This window comes from Amblyraja radiata, chromosome 8, assembly GCF_010909765.2.
Source record: "Amblyraja radiata isolate CabotCenter1 chromosome 8, sAmbRad1.1.pri, whole genome shotgun sequence".
Taxonomy (NCBI): domain Eukaryota; kingdom Metazoa; phylum Chordata; class Chondrichthyes; order Rajiformes; family Rajidae; genus Amblyraja; species Amblyraja radiata.
This window is the reverse complement of record NC_045963.1, coordinates 51,415,018-51,427,856: the sequence shown is the minus strand read 5'-3', so window position 1 is coordinate 51,427,856 and position 12,839 is coordinate 51,415,018. Positions and strand designations below refer to the sequence as shown.

Sequence of the window (12,839 nt, the reverse complement as noted above, 5' to 3'; positions counted from 1 at the left end):
GGACAATTTACAATTATACCAAGCAATAAACCAACAAACCTGTACATCTTTGGAATATGGCAGAAAACTGGAGATCCCAGAAAAAATCCACATGGGTCACAGGGAGAACGTACAAACTCCGTACAGACAAGCAGGCGTAGTCAGGATCGAACGCAGGTCTCTGGCGCTGTAAGGCAGCAACTCTACAGTGATATATGCATGGCGTATTCGAGCAGCTAGTACAGCTGCTGCCTCGAGCTCCAGCAACCCAGGTTCAATTCTGACCTCAGTGCTATTTGTGTGGAGTTTGCAGCTGGTCCCTGTGATGGTGTGGAATTCTTATGGTTGGCCTGGTTTCCTCCCCATCTCAAAAAAATCTTGACATCTAGATTCAGCAGGTCAGGCAGCATCTACAGCTGGAAATGGACAGACGATGCTTTGGGTCATGACCCTTAAAGTAAGGTCCCGTTCCAACATGCTGTCTGTCCTTTGCATTCCACAGATGCTGCCTCTCCTGCCGAGTTTCTACTTGCTTTTGCTCAGGATTTCAGCATCCGCATTCTCTTGTGTCTGGGTTAATAGATTACTTGGCTGCCATAAATGACCCCTAATATGTCAGAGAGTGGTAGATTTTGGGGGAAGTTGATGGGAACGCGAGGACAATAAAATAGGATGAATCTATATAGGTGCTTGATGGTCAGCACAGATTCGGAGGCCCACGAGCCTGTTTCTGTGCTATGTGACTGTGATTCCGTCGGATGAGAATTTTAAAATTGAGACAGTCCTGAACCTGTAAGTGTCACTGAGCACGGAGACGATGAATAAGATGTGAGGCAACATAGATACTGACGGCAGAGATCCCTCACCATAGTTATCCATAGACATCATTATATATGTTTTAATTACCTCTTCATCCTGCTGAATCTGTTGAACGGCCCGAAGCCGGAGCAGTTTCCCTTCAAAGACCATCACACAGTTCGGGTCACAGCTGTGGTTCAGCAGAGACATGCTGCAAAGAGGCAATAACTACATTCAGCTCAGTCTGTTCATTTTGGTGCACTTCACAATTCCAAGAAGCTTTTGTAACTCTCTCACAAAAAAAACCACTTTTTTCTGACTTTGTCATGCTTCAAAACTAAAAACACCCAACTTTTAACATAAATGATTTTCTCTCGCAGGTCAAATGTTTTTTATCTAATGTGATAATACAAATATAATCACAAGGTTGCTCATTGGGCCATGTTATAATACAGCAGTAGCAGATCATCAGTTGCATTAAATACTCCCTGTATTCTGTTGTGTTCACGTCAAAATTAAACAATTGCAAAGCAAATAGTCGCTTGAGGTATCTTGAATGAGACCTTTCACCCCAGAATGCAGGGTGAGATTGGCCGGGCTCAGCCTGGGTTTCAGAAGGACTAATCAATGCAGTGTTGAGAATAATCCATCAAAACTCAGCCACTTGTGAAAATTGAAACTGTCTTGAAAGAAAGCAATCAAACCTGCTTTTTTTTTTTTAACATATGGCCAATGATCTAGCCTCCACATCCCAGTGGGTAAAAGTCAGAGGTTCACACCCTCTTGCAGAAAAATTGCCATGGAAAATGAGATGATTTTGTTAAGATATTAAAGTTTCCATGAGGGATTGGCAGGGCAGATACTGAGAGTTGGTTCCTCAGGCTGGATTGTCTAGAATGGGGAGTGAAGAGACTGGATCACTTGAGACTGAGATGAGAGTACATTTCTTTATGGATTAGGTTGTAACCATCTGAAAGTTTCTATCCCCGGGGATAGTGATTATTCATATTCAATGTGTGGATCAACAGCTTATTTGGTATTCAGGAATTCAGCAGATACGGTGACCAAGTTGAAAGTGAAGTGTGCATAGCATCAGCCATGACTTTCTTGAACGGTTGAGCAGGTCCCATGACCCATGAGGCCAACTACTGCTTCTATTTCTTACATCATTTTGCTAAGTTGAGGGACTGTTGTGTATAGAAGCAATTTTGGACTAAATACCTGAAGGCATGGGCAAGGGTACACTACAAACACAATGTCCAGGTTTCTAAGGGACCCTTTATGTCACTGAAGAAGGGCGATGTTCTTATCGGTGGGGCTATTCCTATTTAAGTGGTCTATTTAAGTGGTATAACATGGGACGAGAGCCACGATGTTTAACATATAAGCTGTGTTTACTTCAAAGGGAGTAAAGAGTATTATTTTCAAATTTGGCTTCTCATGGAAATCCATTAACGTTCTATGTATAACTATATCTTGTATGACTAAACCGGGCACACCAACCTCTTAAAGCATAAGACTCATAGGATCATACAGCAAAAAGACAGGCCCTTCGTCCCATCTTGTTCATGTCAACCATCACGGACATACTATACACTAATCACATTTATCAGCCCTTGGTAATTAGCCTATTAGTGTATCAAGAGTTCCTTCTTGGCATCATGTAGAGAGAATTGAATTGGCTTCAGAGAAATAGAAATAAAGAACTGCAGATGCTGGTTTACAATAAAAAACACAAGTTCTGGAGTTACTCAGCGGGTCAGGCAGCATCCCTGGAGAAGGTGGATAGGTGACGTTTCGGGTCAGGACCCTTCTTCAGACTGATTAGATGACATTAGAGATAGTAGGGGTCTCAGGAGGAAGACAAATTGGATCATCCACTCGGCAGTTCAAACTACGTGGTTGCAAATGCTTTACCCTTGTCATTAGGACTCACATGCTGGGTTAGACTTTCATTGAGATCACAGCACTTCCTTGAGGGGCCTGATGGCTTTTCCTGTTTTCTTATGTTAAAATATCTATATTTCATGCCCACCCGCGGGCTCATGATCTGCAGAGCAGCAGAGGTCCCAGCCTTACTGAATGCTTCATAGACATGGTCAACCCATTGTGGACACCTCAACACAATGGAGAAATATCACCAATGCTGTCCCTACGAATCCGCCGAATCCATTGGCGGAATAGCTGACCAATGTCAGGGTCTTTGCCCAAGCTAACATCATATGTTTCATCTCACTTAACCTCATTCTCTGCCTCAATTCTCTGCCTCAGAGGGCGGTGGAGGCCGGTTCTCTGGAAACTTTCAAGAGAGAGCTAGATAGGGCTCTTGAAGATAACGGAGCCAGGGGATATGTGGAGAAGGCAGGAGCAGGGTACTGATTGTGGATGATCAGCCATGATCACATTGAATGGCGGTGCTGGCTTGAAGGGCCATATGGCCAACTCCTACACCTATTGTCTATTAACCAAGATCACAAGTTGACAAGTTGTATGAGTACAATTAGGCCATTCGGCCCATCGAATCTATCCGCCATTCAATCATGGCTGATCTCTGACTCCGAATTCCATTTCCTGCCTTCTCCCCATAACCCATGATGCCCGTTCTAATCAAGAATTTGTCCATCTCTGCCTTAAAAATATCCACTGACTTGGCCTCCACAGCCCTCTACGGCAATGAGTTCCACAGTTTAACCACCCTCTGCCTAAGGAAGTTCCTCCTTACCTCCTTGCTAAAAGAGCGTCCTTTAATTCTGAAACCAACTCCAACAGATGGGCAACACTATCAACGTGCCTGACATCAGGGTCCTGAAAGGAGCATTGCACTCTGACCACCAGCACAGTGAGAAGTTAAGCGAAAGACAAAGAAAATGCTTCAAAGATGGTCTCAAAGCATCAATGAAAAAAGATGTGACGTAACCCATGGGAATCCCAAGCCCAAGACCACACAAAATGGGGAACGACTATCTGGGATGGCACAGAGTTCCTTGAATCTCAAGCATAGGAACACACGGGGAGGTCTTGCACAAACAGTGGGAGAAGCATACAACATCTGAAGCAATCCAAACCCCTCCCTCTGTGAATGCGGCATAAATCGCTTCCACAATCTACGCAAGTGAAGTGGAATTAAGTCAACCTTAACTCCAAGGATCTGATTAAGAAGAAGATTCTTATTTCATTTATTATAATGGCCACAAGATTGGGGCGAGGGGGGGGGGGGGGGGGGGGGGAGCCACAGTGTTTAAGGTTCAAGCTGTGCTTGCATGTACTAATGACTGAGGGTGATGACTAACCCTTGTTTCATTTCAATAACCTTCTCACTTCCCAGCACCACATTTGTATGCAAGTCACTTCATAATATAGGGCACATCCCTCGTGAGTGTAGGTTACAAACGGCATTTTATATTCTGTCAATTAAAACTGAAAGCAGCCATTAATTATCTAAACCCTAAACAGTAAAATCCATGTAATCCATTTAACTGAAGCTTAGCATTGCTGAATTCATTAGGAGTACTGTGTAAATATAAATTCCCTCTCCTTTTTTACATAATAGCTTCGATAACAAAGGACTTCAGCGTGCAGTGATGTGCCTCAAGGAGGAGAGAGAGATTTTCCAATTTATGTAATGACAGCAACAATTCAACAATAAGCTCACATGCTTGCCAAATTGGACTGCAAGTATTTGCACCAGTTCTTTTCCTGTGTTAGACTGTTGCAGCAAACTCCATTCTGGAAGAGGCTGATAAGCTTAATTTGTCCAGTGTGCATTTTACAAATCAAGGCTGCATCACCTTGTCATTCCACCTGCAGTCCACTTGTACAATATTACTGTGACAACGCACTGCTTGATCCTCTTACTGGAAGTGAGAGCTCATCTGAGATTTGCAAATGCTGGCTGATGTTAACCCCCTTACTGCGACTGAAAGTTGATTAGTTGCAGTTTATTTTGTGAGAGAAAAACACCTACTTAAATAGCACCCTACACACCCCAGAAATGTCCCAAAATGTTTTGTAGCCGGTGAACAGTTTTTGATGTGTTGGAGGAAGTGCAGACAGACTGTTATGCACAGTATGGTCCTCAAAGAAGCAAAATATCAATATTCAAATACACAACTTTTCACTAACGGGGTAAACATCGGCCACAGCACTGGGGAAAACTCAGCTGCTCTTCTCCAATGTTGCACAGAAGGATCTTTACCATTATCTGAGTGGCCAAATACATCAACATCTCATACCCACAAATCACTGATCTCATCTTTCTCTCTTTTCTCCTCAATCCAAGATTATTTCATGTGTGTCTTAGTACTTAAAAAAAAAATAGGGAATCCTTCCAATCAATTTGGGCTATTTTAATCTGGCTGCCTTTGGGGGAACACAGTGGAATTGGTACCTGATCCTAAACACCGCAATCTTTGGACTCAGACTCTGAGATAGTCCAGCCAGCTACTGATACAATGGTGAAACAAGGGGCATACTGATCATTGGGCCTGGGAATGCCACCTTGTCCATCCAAATCAATGTCCTGACAGACAAGAGAGATCAAGCTGGAATGCAATGTATGCAGATGGACATGCATATGCATGCTAGCATGCACACATGCACACGTGCATACGAACACATACACATGCACACAAACAAACACATACACACACATTAACTAACCACTGGAGCAAGGACTGCCATTGTGCTCAATTTCCGTGGCCTTAAATAAATGTGGGAGTTGCTACGATTCTCAGTGCAGCTCAAGCATGGGCTAGCATGGGTACAATGAGCTGATCAATTACTCTCTGTGCTGTCCATCAGCAGCAACAGGCTTGAAGAGGATGCTTGTGGTTCAGTCTCCTCCAGTATATAAAGGGACATGTTAATGGGGCGATGAAATTGTTTGTCAGATAGCTTGATACACCATTTTGTTTTAAATATTAATTTTCAAGATCAAGGCACTGCCATTTATGGCCCATCCTCAAATGACTTTGAGAAGGTAGTGGTGAGCAACCTTCTTGAATCTTTTAGACTTTAGTGCGGAAACGGGTCCTTCGGCCCACCAAATTCACCCCAACCAGCGATCACCCCATACACTAGCATTATCACTACAGTCTATCTGGCGAAGGTACTCACTTGGTGTAATTGGCAGGAAATTTCGAGAGTTTCAGTGACAATGAAGGGCTGGTGATATATTTCCAGTCAGGATAGCGTGCGACTTGGAGTGGAGGTGGAGGTGGAGCTGACAGTGTATCTATGCACTTGCTGTCGTGGATCTTCTTGGTGGAGAAGTTTGGCAGTTTGGAAGGTTCTGTTGGAGCGACCTGGGTAAATACCTGCATTGCATTTTGTAGAAGATACACACTGCAACCACTGTATGATGACGGTGGAGGGAACTAATGTATGGTAGACTGGGTGCCATTCAAGCAGGCTGCTTGTCCTAGATCATGTTAAGCTTCAAATGTTCATACTGGAATATATAAGGATTGGGATAATATATGGATAATATGCAAACTACACAGAGGCAGTACTGGAAGCCAGGATCGAACTCTGGCTGCAAGAGCTGTCAGATATGACCTGCATTTTCCCATTGTATCTATGCTACTGTGTTAACATAGAACATAGAACAGCACAGCACAGGAACGGGCCCTTGGGCCCACAATGTCTGTGTCGAGCAGGATGCAAATTTATCTATTCTCATCTGCCTGTACATGATCCATATCTATTCACTGCATTTCCACGTGCCTATTTAAAAGCCTGTTAAATACCATTGTGGTATCTGCCTCCACCACCACTGGCAATGTGTTCCAGGACCCATCACTCTGTGTGTAAAAACAAACTTTCCCCACACATCTCTTTTAAATTTTACTGCTCTCATCTTATAGATGTGCGCTCTAGTATTGGACATTTCCACACTAGGAAAAAGGTTCTGACTATCTACCCCATCTAGACGGTCTATCCTATCTATGCCTCTCGTAATTTTATATACTTCCATCAAGTTTCCCCTCAATCTCTGAAGTTCCAGAGAAAACAGTCCATATTTATCCAACCTCTCCCTGTAGTTGTCATCCAGGCTGCATTCTAGTAAACCTCATCTGCACCCTCTCCAAAGCCTCCACATCTTTTCTGTAATGGGGCTACCGGAACTGCATGCAATACTTCAAATTACATTCAATGTCCCTAGTAATGAAGGCAAGCATACCATATGCCTTCTTTACCACCATATCTACTTGTACTGCCACCTTCAGTGAGCTATGAACTTGGACTCCAATATCCCTCTTCGCATCAATGTTACTAAAGGTCTTGCCATTAACTGAAGACTCTCTCCCCTTACATTCAACCTCCAAAAGTGCAACACCTCACACTTGCTCAGGTTAAACTGCCATTTCTCCACCCATTGCTGCAGCTGATCTATATCACGTTTATCTTCTGACAGCATTTCTCACTGTCTACAACTCATTCAATTTTGGTATCGTCAGTAAGCTTACCCACCAACCCATTAACATTTATGTCTAGTCCATTTATATGACTAGACATAATATTTATATTATTATTTATATTTATATTATCAATGAAGCCGTCCACAGTGTACAGATACATGATAAAGAGAATAACATTTAGTGCATGTCCGATTAAAGTTAGTTCAAAGGTTTCCAATGAGGTAGATGGAAGGTCGGGCTGCTCTCTAATTGGTGAGAGCAGCACTTTTGTCTACCTTTGGTGAGAGGACAATTCAGTTGCCTGATGACAGCTGGGAAGAAATTGTGGAGGAAGGAAAAGCAAATGCTGGTTGACACCGGAGATGGACTCAAAGTCTTGTTTTGCTGGATTAACTTGCTGAGTTACTTCAGCAAAATGCTGGAGTAACTCAGCGGGACAGGCAGCATCTCGGGATAGAAGGAATGGATGATGTTTCGGGTCGAGACCCTTCTTCAGACTGAAAGTCAGGGGAGAGGGAGACACGGCGATAAGGAAGGGGAAGGTGTCAAAACGAAACAAATGAAACGAGCGCAAATTGGAGGAACAGCACCTAATATTTTGCTTGGGCAGCTTACACCCCAGTGATATAATATCGACTTCTCCAACTTCAAGTAACCCTTCCCAGTTCGACCAGTCTGACTGTCTCCCTGATTACATTTTATTTCTGTTTCTTTGTTGTCAATTTTTCCTAGCTAACAATGATCTACTCTACATTTTCCTTGATCTGCATCTCCTTTGATGTCTCGTTCTGAGACCTTCCCCTCCTTATCGCTGTGTATCCCTCTCCCCTGACTTTCAGTCTGAAGAAGGGTCTCGACCCAAAACGTCACCCATTCCTTCTATCCAGTGATGCTGCCTGTCCCGCTGAGTTACTCCAGCATTTTGTGTCTATCTTGGGAAGAGACTGTTCCTGAATCTGTATGTATGCATTTTCATTATTCTGTATCTCTTGCCTGATGGGAAGGGAGAGAGGAAGGAGTGCCTTGCCTGAAGATGCTAGTCCGTCCATCGTTGAAGATGGGGATGTTTTGGAGTTGCAAGCTATTTGTCGGTCAACTGCACCGCACCACTCATTGAATCAGTCGGCTAGATAATAACAGCAGAGCGAGGGATATGCTGAAACATGGGATTACAGATCGTCGTGGTACACACCTCTGTGGCTGAAAAAGCCCCATGTGCTCTGTAGATCCCCAGTTTTGAGCTGCCTGATCAGTTGGAGTATAAGGTCATGCAGTCACACAGCTTGGCAACAGGCCCTTTCGACCACCTTGGCCAAGGTGCTGCATCTAAACTTGTCCTATCCCTTTAGGCATGCTCAAAATTCTACTCAAAGGTCTCATGGTTAGAGAGAACTCTGGATGCATGCAGGAGAGCTTTTTGATTAGGGGCTACAGATAAAACAGAAAAGAAGATCTATTAAAAGAAAAGATAGAATTGATTTGGATGTGACATAAAGCTGACAGGTGATGAGGTGTTGGTTGTGCCTACGGGATCTCTGCTTGGAATTCACATATTTTGGTGTAAGCCAAGGGGGGAACACTACTGAATCATTCTTGAATAAAGCAGTCTGAAGAAGGGACACAAAAATGCTGGAGAAACTCAGCGGGTGCAGCAGCATCTATGGAGCGAAGGAAATGGGCAACTTTTCGGGCCGAAACCCTTCTTCAGACTGATTCAAACAGTCTGAAGAAGGGTCCTGATTCAAAACATCACCCTCCCTAGAAGCTGCCTGACTCAGAGTTCCTCCAGCACTTTGTATTTTGCTGAAGATTCAAGCATCTGCAGTTTCTTGTGTCAACAGATACTGAAGTTTGGTGATCTTACCAAAACAAGTGTAGAGATGGGCACAGATATCAGCAGGTTGCGATCAGTTACACACTTTGCTTAAAGATACTTGCTTCACAATACATCTCAAGAACTTGTATGTGTGGTGAGCACCAGCACTCGCTCTGTTTCAATATGCTGTCTGCTCTTCTCCAGCAAGTCATTATCACTTAATTGCATCTTTAAATCTACCAGCAATTTCAAATCATAACACAGGGCACCCATTGAATCTGTCAAGTCTCTGGAGACTTTTTGAAGAGCAACCCAGTTAGTCCCATTCCCCTAGTTTTTCTTATTATCACACAGAAGGAAGCTATTCAACTCATCATCTCGTCAGCTCACAACAGAACAATCCCAGCATTTAAATAAAAAAGACACAAAATGCTGCAGTAACTCAGTGGGTCAGGCAGCATCTCTGGTGAACATGGACAGGTGACATTTCAGGTTGGGACCTGTCTTCAGACCTAAAACATCACCTATGTATTTTCTCCAGAGATGCTGCCTAATCTGCTGAGTTATTCCAGCACTTTGTGTCTTCTTTTGTAAACCAGCATCTGCAGTTCCTTGTTTCTACAATCCCAACAGTTCCATTCCCCCCTCTATTTCTCGATGGTCCTGGAACTTATTTTCTCCCTCACATGCCCATCAACAACCCCCCTTGGATTTTTTTTCCCCACTGTTTTTTACACCAAGGGAAGATCTGCAGGAATTAATTAAACTACCTATCCTTTCCCCTGCAATCTTCCTGCACTCCTTTTCCACCTTCAGAAGCCGACCAAGGTGCTTTCCTGAGCTGGTCTCATTTGTCTGCATTTGCTCTATATCCTTCTAAAAGTTTCCTGCAATAAACATATAAACTTTTAAGTGTTGTAATTGAGCATTTCCTCAGACCATGTACCCGCTAGCCTCTGTGTGAAAATGTTGCCCCTCAGGTCCCTTTTAAGCCTTTCCTCTCTTACCTTAAACTAATGGCCTCTAGTATTTTGGACTCCCCTACTTTGTGAAAAGACTGCGACCTTCTACTTTATCTGTGCCCCTCAATATTTTATATTTCTCCATCACTGCATCCCTCAGACTATTTCACTCCAGGGAAAACAATCCCAGCCTATCCGGTCTCTTCTGATAAATCAAGCCCTCCAGTCCCAGCACCATCCTTGTGAATCATTTCTGCATCCTCTCTAGCTTAATGCATCCCTGCTTTTATTATCTAACATTATTTTAGTTGGTGGAGTGGAACAAAAGCATCTCCTCTTTGTGACAGAGGTAAAGGGACAAATGACCTTCTGATACCTTACTGAATGAGTCCATGGCATTGATGAATTGTCAGAGTGAGCAAGTCAGTGGCAGATGAGGATATTCCAACAACAATAATCTATTATTAAACATTTATAAAATGCTTTTAAGAATAGAATAGAATAGAATAGAATGCTATTTATTGTCATTCAAACCTGGGTTTGAACGAAATTCAATTTCTACAGTTTTTTACATTACAAAACAATCCAAGACCCACACTTAACACAGTTTACATAAACATCCATCACAGTGAGTCTCCAACATCTCCTCACTGTGATGGAAGGCAAAGTCTTTATCTCTTCCCTTTGTTCCTTCTCCCGCGGTTCAGCAGTCCAACTGCAGTGTCGAGGCGAACTGGGGCTCCGATGTTAAAGCCCCCGGCGGGCGATGGTAAGTCCTGAGGCCGTTTAAGCCACGCCGGGCGATGTTAGGCCCCGGCTCCATGTCCTTCAAACCCGCGGTTCCACCGGGAGAAGTCGCCGTTGCGGAGCTCGGAAAAGCGGTCTCCCACCAGGGACCTGCGAGCTCCCGATGTTCCCGTCCACCGGGTCTGCGGCCGGTGCCTCCGAACTCCAAAAGTCGGGTCGCAGCCGCACGCCACCACAGCTCTTCCCGCTCCGAAGTTGGCCAGCTCCGCGATGTCCGTTCCGCAGGCTCTGCAACTGGAGCCCTCAGGTTAGTCCCGGCCAGAGGTCGCCGCCGGCTCCACGATGTTAGGCCCAACGACATCCGAGACCCGACAGGGAATAGTCGGGTCCCCGCACAGGGAAGAGATTAACGGTTTCCCCCACAGCCCCCCCACCACCCCCCACATATACACAGCTAAAAAAAATAAAATAAAAACTGACTCAAAGACATACTTTAACAAGACAAAAAATAAAAAAAGACAGACGACTGTAGTCGGCCGCTGCCGTTAGGCGCCGCCACTCCGCAATAAAAATACAGAAAAACTCAAAGAAGAGCAGTGTGGGGAGGAGCAAGTTCTCATTTACAGAGCTACCACACTATATATGCCACCATCCAAGAGATTAAAAGAGAGCAAAATAAAAGTCAACGTTTCGCAACGGTTCTGCCAGAGCATGTCAAGAGTGCTTAATGGTCACATAAACTGGGGCCAAAACAATGAAATTCTTGTGTAGGAACGAACTGCAGATGCTGGTTTACACCGAAGATAGACACAAAATGCTGGAGCAACTCAGTGGGACAGGCAGCATCTCTGGAGAGAAGGAATGGGTGACGTTTCGGATCGAAACCTTTCTTTAGACTTGTCTTCAGAGTATGAAGAGCGGTCTCGACCTGAAACATTATACATTCCTTCTATCCCGGGATGCTACCTGTCCCGTTGAGTTACTCCAGCATTTTGTGTCTATCTTCAATTAAATTCTTGCTCGCGACAGCATTAGAGGCACATTGAATGAAACAACGCAACAAATAAATATAACACAAATCAACAGTCATACTAGGTAAGCAGACCATAATATATTATTATATATAATATAATAAATAATGTAATATAATATATGTAAGCACAAAATAGTAAGCAGACCATTATATATTATTATTATTATTATTATTATATATATTATATTATAAATAATGTAATATAATGTAAAATAATATGTAAGTACATAATAGTCACAAAGTGTGTAATGCAACCTTACACAAATAAACGCTTATTCAAAGCTACAACTCCCCTAGTGTATCACAGCCCACCATCACGGCCTTGGTGGTGAATCTGTGGAATTCTTTGCCGCTGAAGGCTGTGGAGGCCAATTCAGTGGATATATTTAAGGCAGGGATAGATTCTTGATTAGTACGGGTGTCAGATGTTATGGGGAGAAGGCAAGAGAATGGGGTTAGGAGGGAGAGATAGATCAGCCATGATTGAATGGCGGAGTAGCCTTGATGGGCCGAATGGCCTAATTCTACTCCTATCACTTATGACCTTAAGATTTTGTCTTGGCATGGATTGTGCTGCAAGATTTACCCACTCCCCTCACTGTACCTGGGATAGAGACCGATACCAACTTCCTGCATCTCGCCGTCGCTGATGGTGAAACAGTTGCACATCACCTGTGTAAACAAGAAGAGAAATTCCACGTCACACCAAGCCCTCATGGGATAAAAGAGGCTCCTGCTGGTGCAGCTCGCTGTCTGTGTGAGGCATCTGCACTGTTAACTATGCAGAGAGCCCCACTGCAGCACATCACAGCAGAAAGGATGTTCTCCGCTTGGCTGCTTGTCCAGTGTTGTGGTGGAGTAACTTTTAAGTTCCTTGCAGCCACACAAACGGTGTGGCAAGACGAGACTGTGTGATGCTGGGCTGTGATCTACTGGGGGAGTTGTAGCTTTGAATAAGCATTTTGCTAAACGAGAACCTGTGTCAAGCAGGATACAGCAGAGTACCTTGCAGGGAGAGGTTGTGGCTAGTCAGGAAGTCATTGCGTGGAGCAAGGAGGAAGCTGAGTGCAGGTAGGGAACTTGTG

At 43.9% G+C, this 12,839-nt stretch overlaps 1 protein-coding gene across 1 annotated transcript in view; it reads right to left on the bottom strand.

Annotated features, from left to right (window-relative positions):
• Positions 1 to 12,839, bottom strand: part of smyd3 (SET and MYND domain containing 3) — a 775,824-nt gene that overhangs the window by 151,096 nt on the left and 611,889 nt on the right. Inside the window, exons 6-7 of the mRNA XM_033025885.1 lie at positions 12,359 to 12,426; positions 886 to 988 (exon numbers count right to left, since the gene is read on the bottom strand). Coding sequence (XP_032881776.1) covers positions 886 to 988; positions 12,359 to 12,426 — 171 coding nt within the window. The remainder of the gene's footprint in view (positions 1 to 885; positions 989 to 12,358; positions 12,427 to 12,839) is intronic.